General features: G+C 44.3%; 2 protein-coding genes across 5 annotated transcripts in view; both read right to left on the bottom strand.

Moving 5' to 3' along the window:
• Nucleotides 1-5,431: 5,431 nt before the first annotated feature.
• On the bottom strand, nucleotides 5,432-14,718 carry DNAAF6 (dynein axonemal assembly factor 6). Its single transcript, XM_061564078.1, has 6 exons — nucleotides 14,512-14,718; nucleotides 12,623-12,689; nucleotides 11,048-11,150; nucleotides 7,953-8,049; nucleotides 7,456-7,541; nucleotides 5,432-6,584 (listed from the first exon to the last, which is right to left on the bottom strand). Exons 1-6 carry the CDS (start codon nucleotides 14,716-14,718, stop codon nucleotides 6,455-6,457), a joined length of 690 nt encoding a protein of 229 aa, XP_061420062.1. The 3' UTR covers nucleotides 5,432-6,454.
• A 4,418-nt stretch (nucleotides 14,719-19,136) lies between these two features.
• UBE3A (ubiquitin protein ligase E3A) overlaps nucleotides 19,137-24,970 on the bottom strand; it is a 30,623-nt gene continuing 24,789 nt past the window's right edge. For all 4 annotated transcript variants that reach the window (XM_061564073.1, XM_061564074.1, XM_061564077.1 and 1 more), the window contains one exon: nucleotides 19,137-24,613. In XM_061564073.1, the coding sequence (XP_061420057.1) occupies nucleotides 24,493-24,613 (121 nt within the window). In that variant the 3' untranslated portion in view covers nucleotides 19,137-24,492. The remainder of the gene's footprint in view (nucleotides 24,614-24,970) is intronic.

Here is a 24,970-nt window from a genome sequence, read left to right as displayed (position 1 = left end):
GGCATTCGCGACCAATATCATCCATAATAGAGGTTTTTTGGGTTAGATCGCGTAAATATATAAACGTGTCGTTAAAACCCGCTAAGGCCGTAGCCATAAAGTCAACATTGGGGGGGACCAAATCTTCCAGGGGGTCTGGGGGTCCCCCCCCCAGAAAAATAAATCTAAATTTAAAAATGAATTTCCTTCCAAAAATATTTAAAAAATTCACTAACACATAGGATGGACTTTTTATTTATTTTTTACAATAATGTCTAATAGTTATTGTATTACATTGCTCTGTTTTTTCTTTTTTTACCTTTTCTTGTTTCATCGTATGTAATGGCAGAGATTAGGGATTAATACAGTACAACCATAACCACAATCATATAAACAGAAATCTATTTTATAGGTAAGATATTGAGGGGGACATTTTGAGCATATTTAAATATTGGGGGGGGGGATGCCCCCCCCCCAAATATAATTACGGCCTTGAAACCCGTCACCACCCGACACAGCCAACTAGTAAGGGTTGTCACGTAAACAGAACGTGACCAATTCGTCACTAGTACAGCACACCAGTGTGTTGGAGAGCCGAGCCACAACATTTACAATCTGAGTACGACGTTTCGCCAATGATGAAGCTATTTGTAATTATTCAACTACAGTATAGAACTCTCCTACAATAATTATTTCACATCTACTCCAGTCCCTGCTCAGATTACAACACAGACCCACACCCTCAATGACATGATGATATTTACGTCTAAAGACTGAAGGGTTTCATAGATAATACTTCGAGGCAGTAATTAACCACAACGCTTATTGTGTCGAGGACCGTACAATGTTTTTGTAATTGCATTAAAACATGAGTGAAATTTCCAACCGTTTTGAGATCAGTCATGTTCAATGGACCTGCTGTTGTTAAAAGCCAGAGAGCAAATACGGCCTTCAAACACTCACCCTGCACTGTGCAAAGAAAACGGCGGCGTGGGATCGATTAGACACGAATGCCTTCACTCAAGCTGATACATTTAAAATCACAAATTCTACCAACGGCGTGTCTCCTTCCCATGTAATGTCTTAGTTTGATGTGCACTGTCATGCTTGTTTTGTCTAACCTTTAAAAGATCTCCAAAATATGTTAACAGAGCTTGTCTAACGTCTGTAAATATAATTCATTGGATATCAGCAATGTACAAAGTTAATTATATTGCTTATAATAACACATGTATGACCCAAAGCTTCACTACATTTTCTATGTCCAAGCCCAAAGGCGTGCCTGAACATCAACTGTCTTAAATCTTGACTTAAAGCTTTCGTGTTTGCAGGAATTCATAATATTTGGGTTTTTCGGTAAAGTCACGTAGATAAGTAAAACAAATGAAATTAACAGAAAACTACGACGTTTCGATAGTTTTTTGTTTATTTGATCATTTTTTGAACCTATCTACGTGACTTTACCGAAAGACCCAAAGAAGATCAACTGTCTTGTTTGTGATATTATTAAAGTGAGCGTATAATAGTAACTTCCGTATGGATTTGGAATTAATTTATTTTCTAAACGATTTAATGAAAGCAGACTAAATAAAAAAAAATTCCAGATCAATATTTGTTTTGCCCTAAAGTTGTAAAATGTTCAACATAAAACTGACACGTGCGGCGATGACTCCACTGTGAGACGGGGTTCCCCTGCGCGTTAATTGACCGACTATTTGCAGAACACCGCAAACTTCCCGGTGCATTTGCTTACTTCTCGTTCGGCAAAAAAAAACATAGCAACACGGTTTGCATTGCTTGTTGCTCGGCAACTAACCGCAGGTGTGAAGATCCGTATAGAATTACGGTGCACAATGCCGGAGGTGGAGGTAGAATGATATTGGTAACCATGGAAAGGTTGCCTTTTAAATGAATTCACTCGGAGCGCGGCTATAGACCGTGCCGGTCGCGCTCACATTCACGGCCCAGCGGCGTCGGTCTCCCGACATGGAGAAGCGAGCCACGAACTCGGCACAGAAGGCGCAAAAAGTCCAATCGGCCAACTGGAAGGAGGAGATGATCCTCAAGAAGCGGCTGGACACCCTGGAGAGTTTGCGTCGGCAGGTCGTGAGCTCCATAACGCTGGACCAGAGGGCCACCTACAACCGCTTTCGCGTCAAGCTGCAGCGCTCCGAGCTCGCGTCGGCGCGGCTCCTCGGCCACGCGCACGGGGCCCGCAGCGAGTCGCTGCGGGCCACAGCGGGCGGCTGCCAGCCGCACGGGAACGACGGCGGTGCCCAGGTGGCCATCAACGCGCTGCCGCTGCCGCTGCTGCTACTGCAGCAGCAGCGGCAGCAGCAGCAGCGGCGTCCCGTGAGCGCTCCGGTCGTGTCCTCGACAAGTCCCCAGCCCCGGGTGGACTCGATGCCGCTGCCGCCTTCAGGAGTGACGGGGCCACCACCTCCTCCACCACCTCCACCTCCGCCTGTGTCCGCGCAGCCGCGAACAGCGCGCCACCGTGCCCAGGACGTGCAGCCGCTCCCTGCGTTGGTCGAGCAAAGTGACGACGGCGGTGGACGATGTCGCGCCGTCAGGCCGGGGACTGCCCCGCAGAGGACGGCTGCTCGCAGGCGCTCCTCGCCGTGGAGAAGACCGCGTCCCGTCTCATCTGTGAATGTCGCTGGGACGGATCTGGACACTGGCAAGTGCAAGGTGCCGCATTCTTCGTCGGGAGCCCGAGTGACACGCGTCACGTTCTCCACAAACAAGGGGCCAGAAGGTGAGCTCGGTGGACATGCCTCGGGGTCGGAGCCATTTCTACATATGGCACGAGAACACAAGGTGATCACGCCTGGGTCCTCAGGGATTGATAAGACTCTGGATACAACTTCACAACAGACAATGAGCCAGACCGGTGGCTCTCAAGGTAAAGCATCCATTCAAGAATGTGGTGGTGGTGGTGGTGGCGGTGGTAACATCGGAGGAGCGATGCGTGTGTTTCTCCAAAACGTGAAGCCTACGGGGTCCAGCCCTGCCGAGGAAGCATTGGCACGGCTACGACGTGAACAAGACGAAGAGAAGGAGAAGCTGAGAGCCTTTGTAGAGAGGCTGCAGCCATTGCAGGTCCCCGCAGAGCTAATGCGTGAGCTGGAGACTCCCTGGACACACCGGGCCACGTGCACCAGGGTGGACGAGTGTGCCACGCTTGACCCAGAGGAAGAGCTGAGCAAGTGGATGGTCGTTGGCAAGGAGGCCAAATCGAGAAGTCTCACCATTCGAGCATTGGACCGCACGGTTTCACCTTGTGAATTCTCCGCAGAAATGTTGTTTGTGGAATTTTACAATGCGTCCCTGACGAGGGAAAACCGGGAGGAAAGAAAGTGGTTTAACAACGACCCTTACACACTTGTAAACTGAACCTGTAAGCTGTAAATTACTTCGCTTTACAACAGCCAACAGCGGGCATAAGGTGCGTCATAAGCTGAAAAGGACAAAGTCTGATTTGATTTTTTCAGCGTAAAGGTGCGGGGAGGAGAGTTCATGAGTTGTTAAATTCAATTGTCAAGACGAGAAGAAGTTGCCACCACAATTATGAGGTGGATGCCTCGTTACGAGGACATACACAATATTCAGCCTTTTGCTCTGTACAGCGTTGTGGACCTTGCAGGAGAAAACCCATCGACTCAGAAACAGTCATTACATTTGCTTCGCAATTAGCCTAGCAGACGATGGTGTTAGCCTGACTATATTTTCTGTACGTTTGTAATAAATATACTATTTCACTTACCCCAGAGTGAACACCACTGAATCAGTATTGGCTAGATTTCTGAACTTTGTGATGGCATAGGTGCTTTTAAATAGAATGTATAAAATGTAATGTACTTATTGAGTGGAGTTATTTTTTATTACGTTTCTAATGGGCCACTCTTGCTCATGTGTTGACGCAGTGTGCTCCTCAGTGAACACTTAATGTCTCAAAATATGTTATCGTACATATTTATTCCTAATAATTAGCTGATTTCATGAAAAACACATGGCTATTTCAATTCATTGCTGCGCTATGATAATGATTTTCGTGTTAAACAATGGATACAAATTATTCATATAAAAATTAAGCAAAGGGGGGGGGGGGGTGGGAGTCGTGGCGCAGCAGTTAGCACACTGCGCTATGCTGCCCGAGTTTGATTACTGGCCACGGGAATCGAACTCAGGTCATGGCTAACGTCAGCGCTGAGTGATATCTGTACAGATCATTGGCCCCTCACTTCACCAACCTGCATTGCGTTGTGGCCGAAACGTCGTGAGAATTATTTTATTATGTTTTATTTTTTATTATTTTATTACTTCCCTTCTACGTGACTTTACCGAAAGAACCAAGAAGATGAATCTCTGCAGTCACGAAAGCTTGAAACTGCATTAACTCGTTTATGAAAAGCAAAAGGTCAAATAACCCAACGACGAGCACGGCGTGGGGAGGTTTCCATCCAGCAATGGACACACCGCCTGTAAATGCCTACGATGATCACCCAGGAATGTCTGTCCTTAACGCTCGTGGCGGAACTCCACATAGACCAGCCCCCCTCATTAATAATCATGAGCAGGTGACGTCCTCCAAATGGACCCCCCCACCCCTCGTCAATTAATAATCATGAGCGGGTGACGTCACTCAATATGGAGTACTCCCCCCCCTCACTAATAATCATGCGCAAGTGACGTCACTCCACATCGACCAGCCCCCCTCATTAATAATCATTATAAGGTGACGTCCTTCAAATGGACACACCCCCTCAATTAATAATAATTAGCGGGTGACGTCACTCCACATGGGGGGGCGAGGCGCCTCCTCCCCCCCCTCCTCGGCATCAACTCACAGCCCTCACTACAAAGGCAGAACCCTCACGTCATCACGCAATCTCCGTCACGCTGTTGAGACATCAAAGTAAAAAGGACGTCATGATGAACAAGGGATTATAAACTTTACATGAAATAGGTCTGTGTCACCGCGCCCTTACAAATTGCACACGCATTGATGCGATGAATATCACGTCGCGGGCTGCTTTTCGCTTGCAAGTTTCAGATTTACTGCAATACACCCGTCCTTGGACGGGCAAAAGGCGAGTCGTTATTATTAAGCAATACCAAAATAATCTTGGGGAATATGTTGGAGGCTCATAAATTAGCCAAGCCTGAGCACTCCCAGAGGATTGCACGAGTGATGAGCCGTGCGCTGTCGTCAGCTCTCGCTGATCGTGGGTGCTGGGGGGGGGCAGGATAAAACAAAACACGGATGATGCAAGAAGCGTGTAAAATAGGGGGTGCAACATCATTATGGTTTACTGGTGTGGAATGAGAGTCAAGATGCATAAAATGCGATCAGTTGCCACTGCCTATGAATCGGCTTCCTTGTTGACATGTTTCCGTGAGTCACAGACCTTCTACGAGTGTGGAGGAGCCTCTAATAAGTAAACCAGCATCTCAGTCAAGATATTTTATTTTCCCGAAAACATCGATAATTCTCACCCACAGATCATCGAGCGTTAACCATAGTTTCGTACGCTGTTTGACAACTTGGATGTAAAATGATGTACAATGCCAACAGTGAAATAAAACACGTTTTACTTATTACAGCATGAGCCAATGTGGGTTGTACATAACACACAATTGCTTTTATGTGCACACGCACAAGCGAACCAATAGCTCAGCGGGCGGTGTTCTCCGCAGTGAGATATTATGCCAGAGGCCTTGACAAAAGCTAGACCATGAACTGCAATCGGCTTCCACGTGACCAAGCAAAGAAGCGGCCGCTCATTATAAAACAGGATGGCAGAGCCTCACAAGATGTGCACATGCAGATATGCGAATATTCCGACAAATGGATGAACACGTTAGGTATGCACATTCACGGGGCACGCGCCCTGACACGCAACGCGCCGACTGCGGTGCTACGCAACGTAACGTTAACTTTGAGAAACAGCTAAGTCTGAGAGCATTTCATTGCAAATCTTGTGCAAAAGATACCTTAACTTTTATGTATCACCAAATCACGTGGAATGCACCCGATCTCATCAGGGCCCAAAAGCTAAGCAGAGTTGAGCCTGGATAATGCTTGGATGGTCGACCACCAAGCATGACATCGGTATCATGGGCTGCTCTGAGATTAGACTGTCAACAGAGGGCAGTGCAGCAAAAATGCCCCTCGCATTCACCAACGGGCACTGACCAGCATGGCGAATCGTGGTCAAGTAACCCCCACGACCTGCACCACGTGGGGAGGCCTTCATCCAGCTGTCGATTGATAACAAAGGGTCAGACGTGTACAGCATTGATTTTGTAGCAATCGGGTTACAAGTTCTCGTTTTTGTCTAAACAGATGCAATAAGTTGTCTTAGAAAAAATGACAAAATAAACAAAACTTGGGCAGAGGTGACGCTAGGCATAATGGGATATGGGTCCTTTACCCACTTCTTCCCTGCCCCGGCACGCGAACACTGGGTTCTCATGAGAAGTTGATGAAATCGAACTCGCGGCGCATGGGCAGGGTGAGCTCCAGGGTCTGCGTGTCGCTCACGAAGCGCGCGTGCCCCTCCTTGCTGTGCACCGCGTGCGGGAGGTGCAGCCCCAGTTTGCTGCGAGCCGACGGCGACAAGGGAGCCACAGAGAAGACAACAGATGAGAACACAGCACCCAGGAGGCGGGCTCATTCACCGCTCAGGTGCTCCCACGACAGCGCCAGCAGCCATACGATGCCGTCACGTGGTTATTTGACGACGGTAGGAGTGGTTGCAACATGTTTGCGTCGGGGTACAAATTTCGAAATTTCAAGAATTACCCGAAAATTACTCAATTGTGATTATACACGCAATCATTGCCCCCCCCCCCCCCTCCTCTGCTGGCGCACGAATGGCGCAGGTCACTGGTGCAAACGAGACGACCCTTAGACCGCAGGGAAACTCCCGTGAAATGTGATCATCAACACACCAAGTGCAGGTGATCGCGTTCCCCAGGTGAGTGAGAGAAGAGACCAGATTGTGAATGGATCATTTATGGCTCACCGTAGCCATGTGATTTAAAGTACTCTGATTATTTAGCACGTACCCAGAAATAAACTCCAAAACATAACTCCGATGCATATACATTATATCCAGAGAGGAAATACTAAAATAATACACATGACGTGTTAACGCATCAAGACGAAACCAAATTGAGGACTTTTCCAGAAAAATGTTTAAATTGGTTTATATTCAATTATCTAAGTTAATGAAATAGCCAGACTGAGTTTATAATTTCACAATCATAAACAATTCGAAGACAAAGTTAATAAAAAACAAAAAATGAAACGTTGTTGCTAAAAACCACGAGTGTGATTATAATTGAGTTGCCTGTGTAAATGGCAGGTGAGAACACAGCACTGTATCAACACATACACACATCACTGTGGCGCAGAGTACACATGGCAAAGCACTAAAGATCCAAAGAGTCATACAGAAACACACTTACTACGTCTCTGTCCTCACATCCAGAAACGTATCATGAACGTCCAACTTAATGTCAGCTGATCTTGAGCCTGGCAGTTGAACCTTGATCTGTAGACATCAAAATACAAAGTAGAGCCGCAGCTGCTGGTATTACAGTGCCTTGACAATAAAACAAGGCGCTGCAGTGTGCCTTGTCGTCAGGTTGACACAAGCAATGGATTTCACGCAGGGGGAAGCCTTCATAGTTTTTTTTCCCATATGGATAATAGTCATGAATGTAAGTGACAAGAACAAATCAATCACGATAAGAATGATAAGTGGAACAATATTGCTGGATTTCAGATCAAAGAATATCATGGAGCATTTTACTTAACTGACGATTGATATTGATTTCACATATGTCTGGAATGATTTAACATGTGGACGAATAATGGATGGTGTTTACTGAAGAGTAATGAGAGTTTTTAAATCACCGCTGAGTGTTGTGTCACAATGATATCAGTGGCGTCTTTTACGAACCAGCATGTCTTCACAGCAGGCTGTGGATGAGTCCTTTCTTCCCATCCCCAGGAAAATGTCCTCTGTCCCAACCTTCTGCTTGAACAGCACTTCATATCTGTGAATGCAACACGTGTTCCAAGTATTCGATAAGCAAAGCACAATCGTGAGCAGGTAGAGCCCCCACTGCAATGCAATGCGGGAGTGGTGATTTTAGCTGTTGATATATAATGTGTTGCAATAATTAATTAATAAGCAGATAGACAAAAAAATAAACCACATTTGGACCCACAACCAATGGGACCTTTCTGAAGAAATGTTTTGCAGGATCCTTAATATGTAAGTTGTTAAACACACTTGCAAAGTATATTTCTTCTCATAGTTTATTTTACACAAGGCAATGCTTTTTTTCACCACTCCTATTACTTCAAATAGCATTTGATTTATATTATTGGTCACACTGGGATTCACGTAGCCAACACACGTTGACTATTATTGGGTATTTAGAGTCCGGGTGTTAAAGAATAGTGAAGGCTTTGAAATGCAAACGGGCTGCAACAATGTTGGCGTCACCTGGTCCTGAGTGGCCAGTGTAGGGATGCACCACGTGAGGAGTCGGTGCACTCGGTCACGAGAAAACCTATACGCTGCAGTGCCACGCTGTGGTTCTGGAAGCCGCTTGGAGTTAAAATGCACGCGGAGACTGAAACCCTGTGCCCTCTCTATTTTTAGCATTACACATCCTGGTACGTGTGGGAGCTCACGTTATGGTGTGTTATATTTCATTATTTAAAATTCAAACTATTGCATCCTAAATTGTGAGTGATGCAATCAGATTGTTCGTTTACATTCTGTAACATGTCAGATTTGTATTTTGTAAATACTGGGCGATCGTACGTAAACATAACATCGAGAATCAAGAACACGGCTCGGCTGAGTATGATTCCTGCCTGTGATAGGTCCGGTCACGTTGAATGTTGCCATTCGTCCACCCACCAAGACCTCGGTCACTAGGTGCAGCAATCCACACACACACACGCTACGCAGTAGTCAATAGATAGCAGTTCTGCAAGTAGGTTGCTGACCTATCTGAATGCATTTTCACATTTTTTGCTTCTCATGCGTCTGTTTTCTTGGATATACTTCAGTGTTTTGCCACATGCAAAATACTTGTTTAGGAATTAGCAAGGCATTGGAACGAGCATCCTGAGAAAGTCTTGAGACTGAGGCTTTCCGGGAGAAACAACTATCATGAATAAATGATGTACAGTTGGGAAGAGGGCTTCATGACAAGGAGCATTATGGAGTAAATACAGTGTTCTCCATCTCAAGGGAACCTCCAGATATTGGATTCAGGCAGCAGCAAGATCATTACACAAGCGAGCAGCGCCATTCAGCATTTCGAACCACTTGCACATATGTGCAAATCACAACAACATCATTAATAATTTAAACAAGAAGACGCGTTAAGACAAAAAAAGCTTACGTGAACCTTCATGGCCAGGAAATGAAGAGATATAGTTGTGTAAAAAGAAATATGACTGAAGGGATGGTCTGTTAATTAATGCCTTACTAAGCTGACATGACTACAGCTGAAATGCAACGACTGCCAATGCAGCATGAAGAGCTGAGATGTTGTTCTCGTGTAGTTTATTTTTTCCCATGGTGACTGTGAGGTGGACCTGCACAGAGAGGAGCATTTTTTATTTAGTTCCTCTTTGGTTGCTGCAATTTCTCAGCTTAATGCATCCGATCCAACTGGCGCTCTGCTCACGTGTGTGACGTACAAGCGGCACGCTCTGCAAATTCAGGTGAGCCACGTTCTTCCATCGGCCTTTCAGCCAAACCGATTCGTGCTCACTTCACCATCTGGCATCTGTGCGGCTGTCGTAAACTGGCGCTCGGCTTGATCTGTGTGAGAGTACTCGTGACCATTTCCTCTTGAAATTGACTCCACTACTCCTTTAGATGCCAATTTATCATCCAGATATGAGCACCAACCTTCTTGCACAGAGCCAGCACTGTATCGCAGTGAACACAGCCTCTTTAGAGCTCCCCTCATAGAACGGATATGAATTTCTATAAGCAAGGCTTCAGGGCCATGAAGCAGAACTGTCGCAATCATCATTTCACGGTACTGTCCTCCCATTTCCTTTGTGTCAATACAATCATTGTATAAAAAGCGCCACTACATTTTCTTTATATTGCTACCGATGAATGGGGAGTAACATATCGTTTAACAGACATTTATAATAACTGTATAATTCGTTCATTCATCATGACATCCGTGACACAGCCATGAGATTTGATATGGCTGACTACATAGATTCAAGCTCATCAAAGGGTCCCGAACCTTTTTGCTGGACACAACAAGCTCTGAGGAAAATAAAATAACAACTAAACATTTGTGAAATTTTGATTTAAAGCTTTCGTGACTGCAGGGATTCATATTCTTGGTTCTTTCGGTAAAGTCACGTAGAAGGGAAATCATTTTACCGAAAGAACCAAGATTATAAACAGACATGGTTCTGTTTCATCACCAAGCAAGGCAGAGAAGCAATGCCTATACAAGGATTCTGCATGCGTTTGTCTTTGGAAGTGTTTAATTGGCGATAACAATATTACGTTCTAAGTCACATGAGATGGTGTCATATACCGCATGGCGAGACGTCACAAGATGATCTCACGTGTTCTGACGTCATAGGGAGAGAAGACGATTGCATAACTTGTGACGTCGTCGCCTCGGTTGACAAGGCTTATTTTTGGTTTCAATTGACAAGATTAGGACATCTCTTTCATGAACGTAGCCAGTATTCTATGGGGTGAGTTCATCATCGCAAAACGACTTTATAATAAAAAGTACACTATGCTGAATCATCATGACGAGTTATTACAAAACTAATACATGAATGCCTTCAAAGTTAATTGGAAATTGTTATAAATAAATTTAGGAATATTTAGCCCCATCAACTAAAAGGGCAAAGTTTTCCAGGTGCAATAATTTAAGCAGGCGAAGTCCGTGTCAGTTTCAGGTCTCTGAGTCTCACCCACAGCGAGTGGCCTTTTGAATATGTTGAACAATTAATCCGCTATCTTGGCGAGCAGAGAGGGCTTACTGGGGCTGTAGCCGGTGGTCAGGAGTGTCATCGTACTGAGGCCCAATTGGAACCTCGTCCTCATCCCAGATGTCCTTTGAGTTGTTTGGCTTAACAGTGGCACCTTTTGGAAATAGGCACATAAAACCAAAAAGCAACATATGATAAGCATGAATGTCAAACCATTACACAGTACATATGCAATAAACTAAACGATAAACTATAAACATTTTACCAGGTAAGGCCCACTGAGCTATATAGCTCTAATACAGCAGCAACCTGGACACAAATAATAGCTCAACGAAGTGGCTTATCATGTGGAAATGTATTGCAGCCAATGACTCTAAACGCATGATTCAAAATGTGGAGGGAAAAACCGGACACGGAGAAAAGGCCACACGGCCACGGGGAGAACATGCACACTCCAAATATACAGCAGCAGGCGTCGAGGTAGGGATCGAACCCATAACCTCCTGAATACCAGGCGAGGAAGTTAACATCTCGTCACTCCTGGAATCAAGGTATCCCTCAGAATCAAATGGCAGTAAAGCACCAATGTTAACGAACCAAATCACAGATGAATAAATATTGAAGGATCCCTTTTTAGCAATCCACTGCTGAATAAGGGCCTCCTCACTTCTTGACCACACTGGTCAGTGTGGGTTGATGAAGGTGGGAAGCAAAGACGTGGAAACACAAGGACCTGCTGCACTGCCCTCGACTGCTGAACACATCGGCCCACAGTCCTCTCTATGACAACCTGCTGGTGTATGGTGTTTTCCCACCCATCCAAGCACAATCCAGACTCAATCTGCTTACATTGTAAAAATGTGACAAAATTGGCTAAATTTGGGATGATTAGGCCACAGGCAACAGGTACTGTTGCTGTTTTATTTTTGTACAATTTTGGCAAATAAATAAACATCTTCACTTAAGTGTGACATAGAGGGTGGCCCAGAAGGCAGGACACAGCGGGTTATTTAATTTAATGTATTTTAACACTGGAATTAAAATAGTTGATATTTAATCTGTTATCATTATTCATATATATTTGTGTTCTTCCTGTGGGTCACCTCCAATTCGTCGTTTACAAAACGTGATCAAAAACTCTTGAATTGAGACAGAACACAACTGTTGAAGGTTCAAAGATTACACCTATAATCTTTAAAAAAGTCCCGAATTCAATTAACAAAAAAATGTAAGCACGCATTAATGTTCATAGAAGTCAGTTTTAACATTTGTTAACATACATTTAATAAAGTGATAGGTTTTTACCCTTTCAACTGGTAAAAAACTGACACCTATATACAAGGCATCATGTTTGCAATAACCACAACACAAGCAGTCAAAATGACTGCTTGTCAAAATGACTGCTTGTGTTGTGGTTATTGCAAACGTGATGCCTTGTATAAAGGTGTCAGTTTTTGTACCAGTTGAAAGGGTAAAAACCTATCACTATATTTTGCCACTGGTAAAGGAGGTCTCATAGTATACATTTAACAACCCTGTGTATGTCCTGACGTTTGGGCCACGCTGTGTATATTGTGTGTGTTGCTCAATGACAGTTCGATCGGTTCAAGTGGAAACGAAACTGACTGGTTTTGGGCTCCTTCTTTGCTGGTCCGATGTCCCCTGGACCCAGACGATTGACTGATGACACACGCTGCAGACACAGAGAAGAGACGTCAACGACAAAAAATCACATGATGAAAACAACGCCAAGATCAAATTGTTAGCTTGTTATACTCATGGGTGAGTGCCTATTATGGAGAGCTTGGCACGCAAAATAGTTTATGGTCGTGGCTAAGAATGAGGCTGTTATGACTTTGCCTTAAAAGGCAAAGTGTTCACGGATACACTGCCTGATGGATTAAACAATGACATGCAAGTGCACGACCAATAATGCAGCCTTATTCTGCCCATATGACTGAGCCCAAACCCCAACAGAAACCTCAATATGCCTGAAGTCTCCCCCTATGATTTGTATTATGTACAATGTTGTTATTTCGCTTGTTTAACGAGGAAATCCTCGCTGACCCTTGTGGCAGTAGTGGCCGATGATCTGCGATGTAGATTCCGAATGAGTATTTTGTGGACACTAAGTGCTTGTTGTTATTTTTCCTTTCAAATTTCGCAAACTTTGGACTGACTTTTTTTTGCTGCCTTGCCCAAGATTTCATTTGGTGTTGAAATATCGGCAGAAATTGATGTTCTTATGCAATTTGTTCTTCATAGATTTTTATTTTTACTTAGTGACTTGCTTAGCTTGTCTATACTTTGCATTCCCATCAGTTGTTGTTGTTGTGGTTGTGTTTCTGTGGTTGTTGTTGTGGTTGTTGTGGTTGTTGTAGTTGTTGTTGTTGTGGTTGTTGTGTTGTTGTGGTTTTTGTTGTTGTGGTTGTTGTGGTTGTTGTCGTTGTTGTGTTGTTGTGGTTGTTGTGTTGTTGTTGTGGTTGTTGTTGTAACTTTTTGACCTCGTGCCACGACTGGATATCCGTGAAAAAGGAGCGTCAGAGCTCATCAAATACAGTCTAGAAGTATAAATACAGTCTGCAAGTATAAATACAGACTGGAAGAATCTGAAGAAGGTCCCGGGATCTTCTTAAACATCCGCTGTAAAGCAGGCGGCGGCTTAACACAAACAATTGTGGTGAATACACACAACACACAGAACACACAACACACACATAGCACACACAACACACATAACACACACATAACACACACATAACACACACAACACACACAACACACACATAACACACAACACACACAACACACACAACACACACAACACACACAACACACACAACACACAGAACACACAACACACAGAAACACACAACACACACAACACACAGACACACACACACACACAACCACACACACATAACACACACATACACACACAACACACAACACACAGAACACACAACACACACAACACACAGAACACACACAACACACACAACACCATAACACACACATAACCACACATAACACACACATAACACACACATAACACACACAACACACAGAACACACAACACACACAGAACACACACAACACACACAACACACACAACACACAGAACACACAGAACACACACAACACACACACAACACACACAACACACAGAACCACACCAACACACACAACACACATACACCAACACACACACAACACACAACACACAACACACAGAACACACACACACACACAACACACAGAACACACCACACCCACACACACACACTAACACACACATAACACACCACATAACACACACAACACACACAACACACAGAACACACAACACACACACAACACACACAACACACACACAACACACAGAACACGCCTCGCTACTAATCAGGGCGCTGCTCTAGGCCCGAGGCGTCCCCAGCCCCCCATCGTCCGTCTGCCACGGGCTCTCTCTCTCTCTCTCCTCAGCAGAGGGCGCCTCGTCTCATTCCCGTCTCACCTCCTCTCCCCCTTCCTCGTCGTCGTCGTCGTCCTCGCCGTGCGGCCGGGAGCCGCGCCCAGCCGCCAGGAGTCCGGAGAGAGCCGCGAGGTCGGCCGAGGAGAATCCCAGCTCCGCCATGCGGCACCCGGCAGCAGAGCGACTCTCTGTGTGGCTGCGCTGTCGCCATGGCAACGACGTCTCTCTGTGTGTCTGCGCTGTCGCCATGGCAACGGCGTCTCTGTGTGTGGCTGCGCCTTTGCCATGGCAACGGCGTCTCTCTGTGTCTGCGCTGTCGCCATGGCAACGACGTATCTCTGTGGCTGCGCTGTCGCCATGGCAACGACGTCTCTCTGTGTGTCTGCGCTGTCGCCATGGCAACGGCGTCTCTGTGTGTGGCTGCGCCTTTGCCATGGCAACGGCGTCTCTCTGTGTCTGCGCTGTCGCCATGGCAACGACGTATCTCTGTGGCTGCGCTGTCGCCATGGCAACGGCGTCTCTCTGTGTGTCTGCGGTGTCGCCATGGCAACGACGTATCTCTGTGTGTCTGCGGTGTCGCCATGGCAACGACGTCTCTCTGTGTGTCTGCGCTGTCGCCATGGCGACGATGTGTGACGAGGAGGGCGGGTTTGAGAACTGTGACGTCACATCAAAATGCGCAACTTTAAATAAATATAGACAACACGTTCTATTTAATTAAATAGACGTTTTAATACATGTTTCTCTTACAACATCAGAGTGCAGCGCCACATTAAATACGCACTATGATCACAATAGTTTAAAGAGATTTAAAGCATGTTTTATTTGGGGGGGGGGGGGCAGAGCTTTGTGACGTCATCTTTGAGGGGGGGGGGGTCTGACTTTTTGTGACGCCGTGTGACGAGGGGGGGGGGGGGTCAAAAATCGTCCAAAATCGCGTGACGTCATTTATGGACGGCCCCAAAGGCCCACGAAGCTTTGTAACTCTCGTTTCAGAAGCGACCTCGCTCCCACAAATGATCATTCGTGAGAGCCATAAGCGATGTACTTGAGTCATTTATGGTTTAAATTGAGATCCATTCCTTTACATTTCACTTATCCTCCGCCATTCCCAAGTCAAGGGTCGTACATTCTGACCCAGGAGCACAGCTTGAAAACTAGAGACAATCAACAATTTTAAGCATCATTTTCATTCTCAGTGACCCAGAATTAGTAACGTTGGACTACGTTTATTTCGGAAGCATTTTGGCTGTAGACCAGTGAGTGTCATCGATAGCTCAACCAAGTTGACTCGTTATCATCACCGTGTGGAAATCTGTAGCGGCCAAATACTCTGAACGGGTGATGTCGATTCTAAACGTGGAGGGAAAATCCCGGAGGAGAAAAATCAACGCGACCACAGGGAGAGGGACACGAAAATACCAAACATACAGCAACAGCAGCAGCAGGCATTGTCAGGGTTGGGATGGAACCCACGACCTCCTTGCACACCAGGCGAGAGAGAAACATCTCCTAGCCACCGTGATGACGATGGGAGAGAGACGCAGACTCCCAAATAATACATCAGCAGGTATCATCAGGGTCGGGCTCGAACCCACGACCTCCTGCACACCAGGCGAGGGAGTCAACATCTCCCAGCCACCGTGATGATGATGATGAGAGACACAGACCTCCTGTATACCAGGCGAGGTAGTTAACATCTCCCAGCCACCGTGATGATGATGAGAGACACAGACCTCCTGTATACCAGGCGAGGTAGTTAACATCTCCCAGCCACCGTGATGATGATGAGAGACACAGACCTCCTGTATACCAGGCGAGGGAGTTAACATCTCCCAGCCACCGTGATGATGATGAGAGAGAGATACAGACCTCCTGTATACCAGGCGAGGTAGTTAACATCTCCCAGCCATCGTGATGATGATGAGAGAGAGAGACAAAGACCTCCTGTATACCAGGCGAGGGAGTTAACATCTCCCAGCCACCGTGATGATGATGAGAGAGACACACAGACCTCCTGTATACCAGGCGAGGTAGTTAACATCTCCCAGCCACCGTGATGATGATGATGAGAGACACAGACCTCCTGTATACCAGGCGAGGGAGTTAACATCTCCCAGCCACCGTGATGATGATGAGAGAAACACAGACCTCCTGTATACCAGGCGAGGGAGTTAACATCTCCCAGCCACTGTGATGATGATGATGAGAGACACAGACCTCCTGTATACCAGGCGAGGGAGTTAACATCTCCCAGCCACTGTGATGATGATGAGAGAGACACACAGACCTCCTGTATACCAGGCGAGGTAGTTAACATCTCCCAGCCACCGTGATGATGATGAGAGAGAGAGACAAAGACCTCCTGTATACCAGGCGAGGGAGTTAACATCTCCCAGCCACCGTGATGATGATGAGAGACACAGACCTCCTGTATACCAGGCGAGGGAGTTAACATCTCCCAGCTACCGTGATGATGATGATGAGAGACACAGACCTCCTGTATACCAGGCGAGGTAGTTAACATCTCCTAGCCACCATGGCGCCCCTCTTTGCTGTGAATGGCCATTACGCGAAACGTCGCCTATTACACACTTTTAAGGCAGTGTTAATTGACGAATGTTGCGTTTTTGTTTGAGTCCTACTTGTGCACCACTGCCAACGCAGACTCTTCGATTAGAGCTGTACAGTAATACGGTTACAAAGGAGTCTATAAGAGGCTCCTTTAGAGGCTGTGGCTATTTATAGCTATTTATATATACACACACAGAGGGATGATGTATTTATATTTACACACACACAGGGAAGATGTTGCAATGGTGCCTTGTGTGCTAGACGAAGCTGCCCGATTGACGGCATTAACCACGGTAATGCAGATTTGATTCCTTGCAAAAGGGTTTTTTATTTTGTGTTGTAACATCTTAACGCAACTGTTTCATTGCCAAAAAGGCTAAAACCTTTTTTTATTTTTCATACTTTTGTAGTGACGTAAACGTTGTCACGAGGGTGTTCTCGCTAGCCACTGTTACAGGAGTGCAACTGTGCGTCTGGAGCCTCTCTCCAGCACCAGAGTAGAAGTGTGGCATGTCAGCCAACCCCAAGGGGCATCGTCCTGGTGATGGCCTGAGAGAGAGAGAGGGGGGCAAGGGGGTTCGTGGTGGTCTGAGAGAGAGGGGGGCAAGGGGGGACGTGGTGGCCTGAGAGAGAGAGGGGCAAGTGAGCACGTGGTGGTCTGAGAGAGAGAGGGGGGCAAGTGAGCACGTGGTAGCCCGAGTGGGGCACGTGATGCTCGGTCTGGATCCTTCGGGAAAGGTCTCGAAGGGGGCGTGTCCGAAGGCGGAGCGAGGCAGCGCCCAGGAGCACCAAGGGGCAGTCCCGGGAGGGCTCTTGGCTCATATTCTTGGTTATTTCGGTAAAGTCACGTAGAAGGGAAATAATAAAATAACAAAAATATTAAAAAATTATCACGACGTTTCGACTGCAACACACGCAATCATCATCAGGTGTGAATTTGTATTGTTTGATATTTTTCTTATTTTATCATTTCCCTTCTAACGTGACTTTACTGAAAGAACCAAGAATATGAATCCCTGCAGTCACGAAAGCTTTAAATCAAATTTCTTCTGGGCTCGTCTGTGGAATCAAGCCGGGGTCCCGCGTCTCGTCGTCTCTGGGTCTTCGTCTCGAGTTAACTCGCTACTCACATCGTGAACCACATCACCTGCTATAGAACCCGAGTTACGTTTAGTGTTACCCGCTAGGGAAGTTAAATAAAGGTGTTGCCACCCAGTCCAGAGTGTGTGCCTCCGTGTTGAACACGACACTTTGATACTGGCTCACCCCCAGCTATAAATGCTCTGGTCGTGCATTGTCTTTGTGCTGCTCGCCTGTCGGCATCCTCTAGTCTGACACTGGTGATGAGACTGGGCCATGAAGAAGGCTGCTGTCTCTGGTGCAGGCCAATCAGTTTCAAAGACAATGCCAAACATTCTCATCACAGCACATGCACTTGCATGTTCACCACAAGTACGCGTGGTTAATGCAGACTTGGTTCCTTGTAAGAGGTTTCTATTTCGTATTTGAACACCTGGTCGATTGCCAGACAGGGTAAAATCTATTCTTATTTTACATCAGCCTTGGTCTGTCCACTGCTGGATGAAGGCTTCCCCACATCACCACCCCTCAGTGGCTTGTAGTGCTACACCTAACACGGGCACCACGTAAACAAACGTCTTCGTTCAGTCTCATGTCGTTTTCTCTCCACTGCTAGATAATGCGTTTACCAACCCACCATGGGCTTGTGAGGACACGATTAATCTCACTCCTGTGAATTCGCTGATCTCATCACCCCAAATTTGCGGTGGTCATCCTCTGTTGATTCGTTGGCTGGCATTCCATCACCATGATGTGTCCTACCCAAGCACACGTTTTAAAGTCAATGTGATGTCTATTAAATTGGTTTCCCCATGAATGTGTTCCACTTTCTGAAGAGTACAGTATATCCGAGCACACACCTCTCTGATACTTGTCAGTCTGATGTGCAATGCTCGATGCACATTTCCCAAACTCGATGTTAGTCCAGAGCTTTGCATTTCCAAGATCCGACGTACGGTATGTTAAGTGGCTCCCCCGTGAGACGTACAGAACACAACGGAAGAGACGATCAGTGAAAATTTTATATTATTTTATTCTCCGGTTACACAGTCACAATGCGACAACTGTGATAAGACACTCCTCCCCTCCTCGGTGTCTGTCTCAAAAGCAAATGTGAAAATAGCCAAAAACACCATACAGATGCCCTTTTAAACAAAATAATAAGATAACAAAAACACGTGGTTCATATTGATGTATTAAAGATTGCCAACAGGTTTTGAGAAGTGGATACTAAACACTGCTGAACACATCTAATGCTTTGCTGACTTTTAAGCCCCATTAATTACGGATTAATAACATAATTTATGAGGGGTGGTTATCGTCAGTGCATGCATATTTTAGTATCATGTTGTCAAAACCCATTGACCGTTTCTCGCATGTTCTAATTATACAAGCAGTGACGAGGCTACTAATAAGCTGTTATTCAACTTGTAACAATGTACAACGTAGCTTAGTCCGCATACTGAAAACATTCCAGTACACTTTTGCACCATAGATTGCAATTTAGTTTTATACATATATATTTCATCCGTTTATTTTTTGAAATTATACAATACGTTACCTTACCCTAAATTTCAGTTGGTTGTTATTTTGTGTATGAGACATTAAAGAGTTATACACAGCAGGGGACAAGCAAGAGGACAAAGTACTGTATATGTGTCGGAGTGAAACTTGATTTTTTTTGTCTGGTCTGCAAACAGCCAGTCACAATTGCTCATGACCTGCATCCACATCTTGAAATCCCAAGTCTGCCACTGCTTACTTAGCAATTCAGCAATTACGTGAAACCGGCCAAGGACAAACCACCTAAATGTGTGAATGAATTATATAATATACGCTACAGTGGCCTTTAAAAAAAGATGCATTGAGGCCAATGTTGTTAAACTACAGAATGGAATACAATTCTCAAAATTACGTGAGCGAGTAGTCATCGGTGAAAGAAAACACTTCATAATTTAAGCAAGTCAGTTTTAACAGCTCTCCCTAAAGATGCAGTGGTGTGTAAAAAGAAACATTGTCAGAACGTTTTCTTTAAATTATATGCTGTGAAGGGTCAGTGACCCATTTCACCTTAACTTGACATCCAAAGCCCCACGCATTGTCGCTGTAATTGTATTGTGAAACAAAAGTTTCTGGATGAAGCTCGGTTAAACAGCTGCAGGGCATTACGTTTGGATGAATAGCACGTGCTTCCCAAGCATGCACAGCCTTATAAGGGGAGACATTCCAGGATGATGCGACACACGTGGTTTCACATTCGCCTTCGGGATGTGCCACATTTTAGAGTTCATTTAAAATACATGTTCAAAATAACACAACAAATAATCCCCTCTTCGGTTCGCCAATAAAATTCTGCACACTCTTCCAATGATCTGTGCTTATAATAGACACTCAATTGTAATGTTGCATGTAATTCATTATCCTGAAAATATTAAGATGTGAAGTAACAAGAAAAGCACAATAAACATTGCAAATAAACATTAAACACGGCAAACCTGCTTGAACCAACACCTGCAAATAACTAAAATTTATCTATTGGGCATCTGTGGTTTTCAAGTGCATTTTGACTGAAACCCAGTTAAGCCACAAATGACGTGAATTTGGGAGCTAAGAATGTAAAGTTACACTCCACCAACATTTCTCTTGCAAACAAAAGCAGTGACTGCAAAATGCACTTTTATTTTAACAAGGTCTGGATAATTGGGGGTGCATGTACACAGTAAGGAAACTCCATACATTCATGTTTTGTTACACACCGAGTTAAAACAATGCATCGTTTAAAGAAAACATTACAGGTTCCACAAGACATTGCTGTAGAAATGTGGCATGTTGTACACATTAACCTTGGTATCAGTAAAATTCCCTTTACTCGAATCAAGCTGGCCTCCTACGTACAGTCTCCTGCCCTGTAACTTTTAAGTGGCATTGAATCGGACATCAGACATGATCGACATAAATGCTGATGCACGGAAAGTTATTAAAATATCGACTCTAGACTCCAAAACATTTACAGAGCTGTGCCAGTGCAGCGAGTTTCAAGAGAGCACGTTTGTTTCAAGAAACACGTTTCCCCATAGCGTTTATAACCCTTCAAACTCTAATTTGTGAGAGAAAATTGATGTTACAAAGAAATGATTTTAGCAATAAGACAATAGGCTCACGATTGGCTGCTTGTGATCGCTAAGTCAAATTGTTCACACACTGCATCCTGTTACATTTCTTTCTCTATGCTGTGGAAATTAATGCTGCGTACGAATCTAGCCCCACACTGAAAGTCTAACCTTCTTAGGCCTTGAAGGATCATGGATGGATCCTATTCGGCCCCCAAAAAAGGATTCCAATGCACTCGGTGAAAGCTTAAGAGATGCTGCATTAAAACAAAACCAAGCAATAGTAGACCAATCACTGGTGCTCAAATTAAAATACAATCAAGCAAGAGTAGACAGAACTGGTGCACAAATATGTACACTTGTTCGATGCAATGACTTGGCTTGCATTCCGAACTTGTGTTAACATGATGAGAACTCCCAGGCCCAACCAAAATCTAAGTATGCACCATCAAATTATGAAACACTGCTGAAATTAAGTTCTCAGAAAAGCACAACCAACATCAATGATCTGTGGGTGTGGCCTGTCATCAGCGGACTTTCTCGTTCATACCAAGTCTTGGCCTCTGCTCGACTTATGATCAGTGTCGTCGCCACCATTGTGAAAATGAAACTCTTTGGCCAGCAAAGCATGATACTTACATTGCCACCATTTAGCACAAAGTCATCAGTTTCCAGTAATTAATTGCAATGTTTAAAAAAATTGAAATCACGATCTGCTCTCCTTTCAGGTTATTCTAATTCGTGCATGCATTTACTCCGAAGTTGTTAATGCGTGTTGATGCAAGCGATACAAGTACTGTTCCAGTTTGCTACACAAAATAAAACAATTGGACAATAATTGAAATAGGGATAAGCATTAAAATTATTAATTATAGCAAATGACAACAGGGATAAGTGCTTCTGTAAAACTGAATTTGATATTGAAAATACATTTACCAACGGGCTTCGAGAAGTAAAGTTTGGAATCGGTGGACGTTACCTGCGATGACATTTAAAAACATGGACACTAACAAAGGGACCAAAGATTCAATAGTACAAAAGGCATGCAATGTGCATTGGGAATTACATCGTGACAGAAAATCAAATAGATGAAAAGTTAATTAGACAAACATCATATGGACCGTGACCGAAAGTGGGCTTGGGCAGGACATTCCTGTAAGGATTGAGGACCGGTCCATGTGACTGGTGACAAATCGGCGGCCGCCAGACATGGAGCGATGAGATTAGCTCATGTGCACGAGATGATTCGTGATATCAGAGAACGGTGAGGCTTTCATTTAGTAATCGCCTACGACTGATGGTGATCGTAAAGCGCAACATGTGCTTAAGTGCATACGCTTTATTGTGACCTAAAGCCAAAATAATTTACAAGACTCCTCGCTGGCAAACCAATTTCTTTGCGGAGATGGAGAAACACAAACGTTCATGTCAATATAAATTTCAATGGCTTTAGAAACATCAGCAAAAGTTTAATTTAACAGAGTACATGCACAAGTGCCATATCAGATTTTATTTATTTTTGACAAAATACGGGAAGTGTGGTCTCAGTAACGTGGAGGGCTGTCAATACATGGCAATTATATTCAGAGATTTCTGCTTTTAAAATCACATTGGTTAAGTCCCGTTAAAAAATGGTATGAACAAGGTAAGGTGGTGTGCAGTATGCTTCAGTGTGCAGAAAGAGTCGATCGCAATGGGGTAGTTTCTTTTAAAAGTACAAGGTGTCTATTGGAAGACTTATAAACCAACAGACTAGTCTTGGTAATTTCGAGGCAGAGTGCTTATATTAAATGGACAAATTGACGTTTGCGTCCCTTGACAAAAAAACACGTTTACTAAACTATCTTGACAACTGGACATATTTCGGTATAATAAGTGCCCGAGCTAAACTACAAATGCTGTGGATGAACCATTTAAACCGCAACTCAATCGTGAGCACCGAACAAGACAGTGGTGACATGGAACATTTACCGTGGATATTATCGCATCTTAGCTCCGTACATATCTATAAGAACCTTTTCATTGAAAAAACTATAAAGACCTTGATTTCTTTGTAATGATTTCAATTGTATGTATTTTCATCTAGTTTTACAAGTTTGGTAATTTGGCGCATGCCAACAGAAGTTTGGTTTGTAACATTTGCCATTGGTAAGTAGTTATTGCAACATCTGCCACAAATGCATGCTTTACAATTTATCTTTTCGCTGTAAACATCACATTCACCACTGCAAACACAAATCATTGCTCAACATGGGGCAGACATAGCAGTTGTTAAAGAACGAGAAAGAAAAGTCACAGTATTTCGTTGTTTTTAAGCCTCATCTTTGTGTACCTATCATATAGCAAGCGCTGTGATTTTAAGGGCCCATTATAATAAATAAATGTACGTGCTTCAACAATATCCAGCTCTCAAAATGTTTTGACTGCCCCACATAAAAGGGTTTGCTTTAGCATGTGTTATACTAAGATATTAATTTGGACAGTTTATTTAATCCGCGTTTGGAATATTTCTATCAGTGTACATTTACCACTTAAATTATATGCTTAGTTGTTTATTAAATGATGGTTAGTTAAAAAAATAATTAGTATGCAGTCATGCAAAGCTTTCAATTCGAATCTCGAAAACAATATCTTCAGGACAAGATAACCATTCAATGACCGCTCTCTTACCCTGGGCTGTGGCAAATAATAGAACAATTTAATCATTATTTTTAAATGTTTGCACTTTAACAAAGAAGAAAAATATGTCAAATGTAACAAAAATCAAAAATGTGAAAAACCTTAATTGACAGTGGGGGAAAATGCTTTAATTCAACAATGACCACAAATGTTTTTACGTCAAAATTGATATATATAACAAGAAAAAAAATGTATGAAAACAACTATAAATTAGCAGCAACATACATGGGCATTGAAGGAAGAATAAACAAAGTAGATTTTAACGATACTCTTGTGATGGAAAAAAAAACTGCGGCTGTCATCATTTAGAACAGCCATAACGAGTTCGGAAGCAAATTAATAAGGCTTGTGAGGGGTCTTACTCGCTGCTATCTTTGTGGTTTCATTTGATTTTGGCAAATCACTGTAGCCTTGCTGCAAAGCCTGTGCTGAGTTGCGGCCGGGAGGCAAAACTAAAAATGTGTTGGCCCAACTGGTGGGGATTTCCTCCAACTCCCCTTCACATCACCACCACCACCACCCCCCTTTCCTGGAGGCTAGGCAGCGGCTACAGCATGCCTAGAGCATGCCTAGAGCATGCCTAGAGCATGCCAAAGCCCTTGGCGTGGGTGATGGCTTTGAGTAGCCTCTCCTTGAGCTTTTCCCGGCTGCAATACTCTGGAAGCAGCAGCACGTTGAAGCAGGTGTGTGCCGTGGGCAATCTGCGTGGCACAAGGAGGCGGGGTAGGCAACATTGAAACATGTTTGTCGAGCGTTAGCACAAATTCTATAGGCCACCGTGTGTCGTTTCACCAGGTGAAAGCACATTAATACACAAGACCAATTTAGTTGTGATGAACATCTGACTTTTTGCTCAACATTTTCACAAACAAAGTGTAACAAGCTTTGGTGAGTATCTTGAGAATGATGAGAGATATGCATGAGATTTGAATTAGAATGTTGTTTCGGACAATAGTTTCTCCCCTATTGCGTTAGTGCGGGCATTAATAAACAGGTCTCATAATTGCAACAATGTGCAACAAATATAAACGAGGGTGGTTTGGCACGCGTGTTTCCAC

The sequence above is a fragment of the Lethenteron reissneri genome, chromosome 32 (genome assembly GCF_015708825.2).
Source record: "Lethenteron reissneri isolate LAM-NWPU_2019-01 chromosome 32, ASM1570882v1, whole genome shotgun sequence".
NCBI classification, from domain to species: domain Eukaryota; kingdom Metazoa; phylum Chordata; class Hyperoartia; order Petromyzontiformes; family Petromyzontidae; genus Lethenteron; species Lethenteron reissneri.
This window is presented reverse-complemented; position numbering and strand designations above follow the sequence as displayed.

Bases quoted from the DNA above. Each gene is read 5' to 3' on its own strand.
- DNAAF6 (XM_061564078.1), bottom strand. From the start codon at position 14,718: ATGGCGACAGCGCAGACACACAGAGAGACGTCGTTGCCATGGCGACAG. The intron at 12,690-14,511 runs GTGAGACGGGAA...CTGTGTCTGCAG, and splicing joins ACGAGGAAGGGGGAGAGGAG to CGTGTGTCATCAGTCAATCG. The intron at 7,542-7,952 runs GTTCGTAAAAGA...TGATGTCTACAG, and splicing joins CCTGCTGTGAAGACATGCTG to ATCAAGGTTCAACTGCCAGG.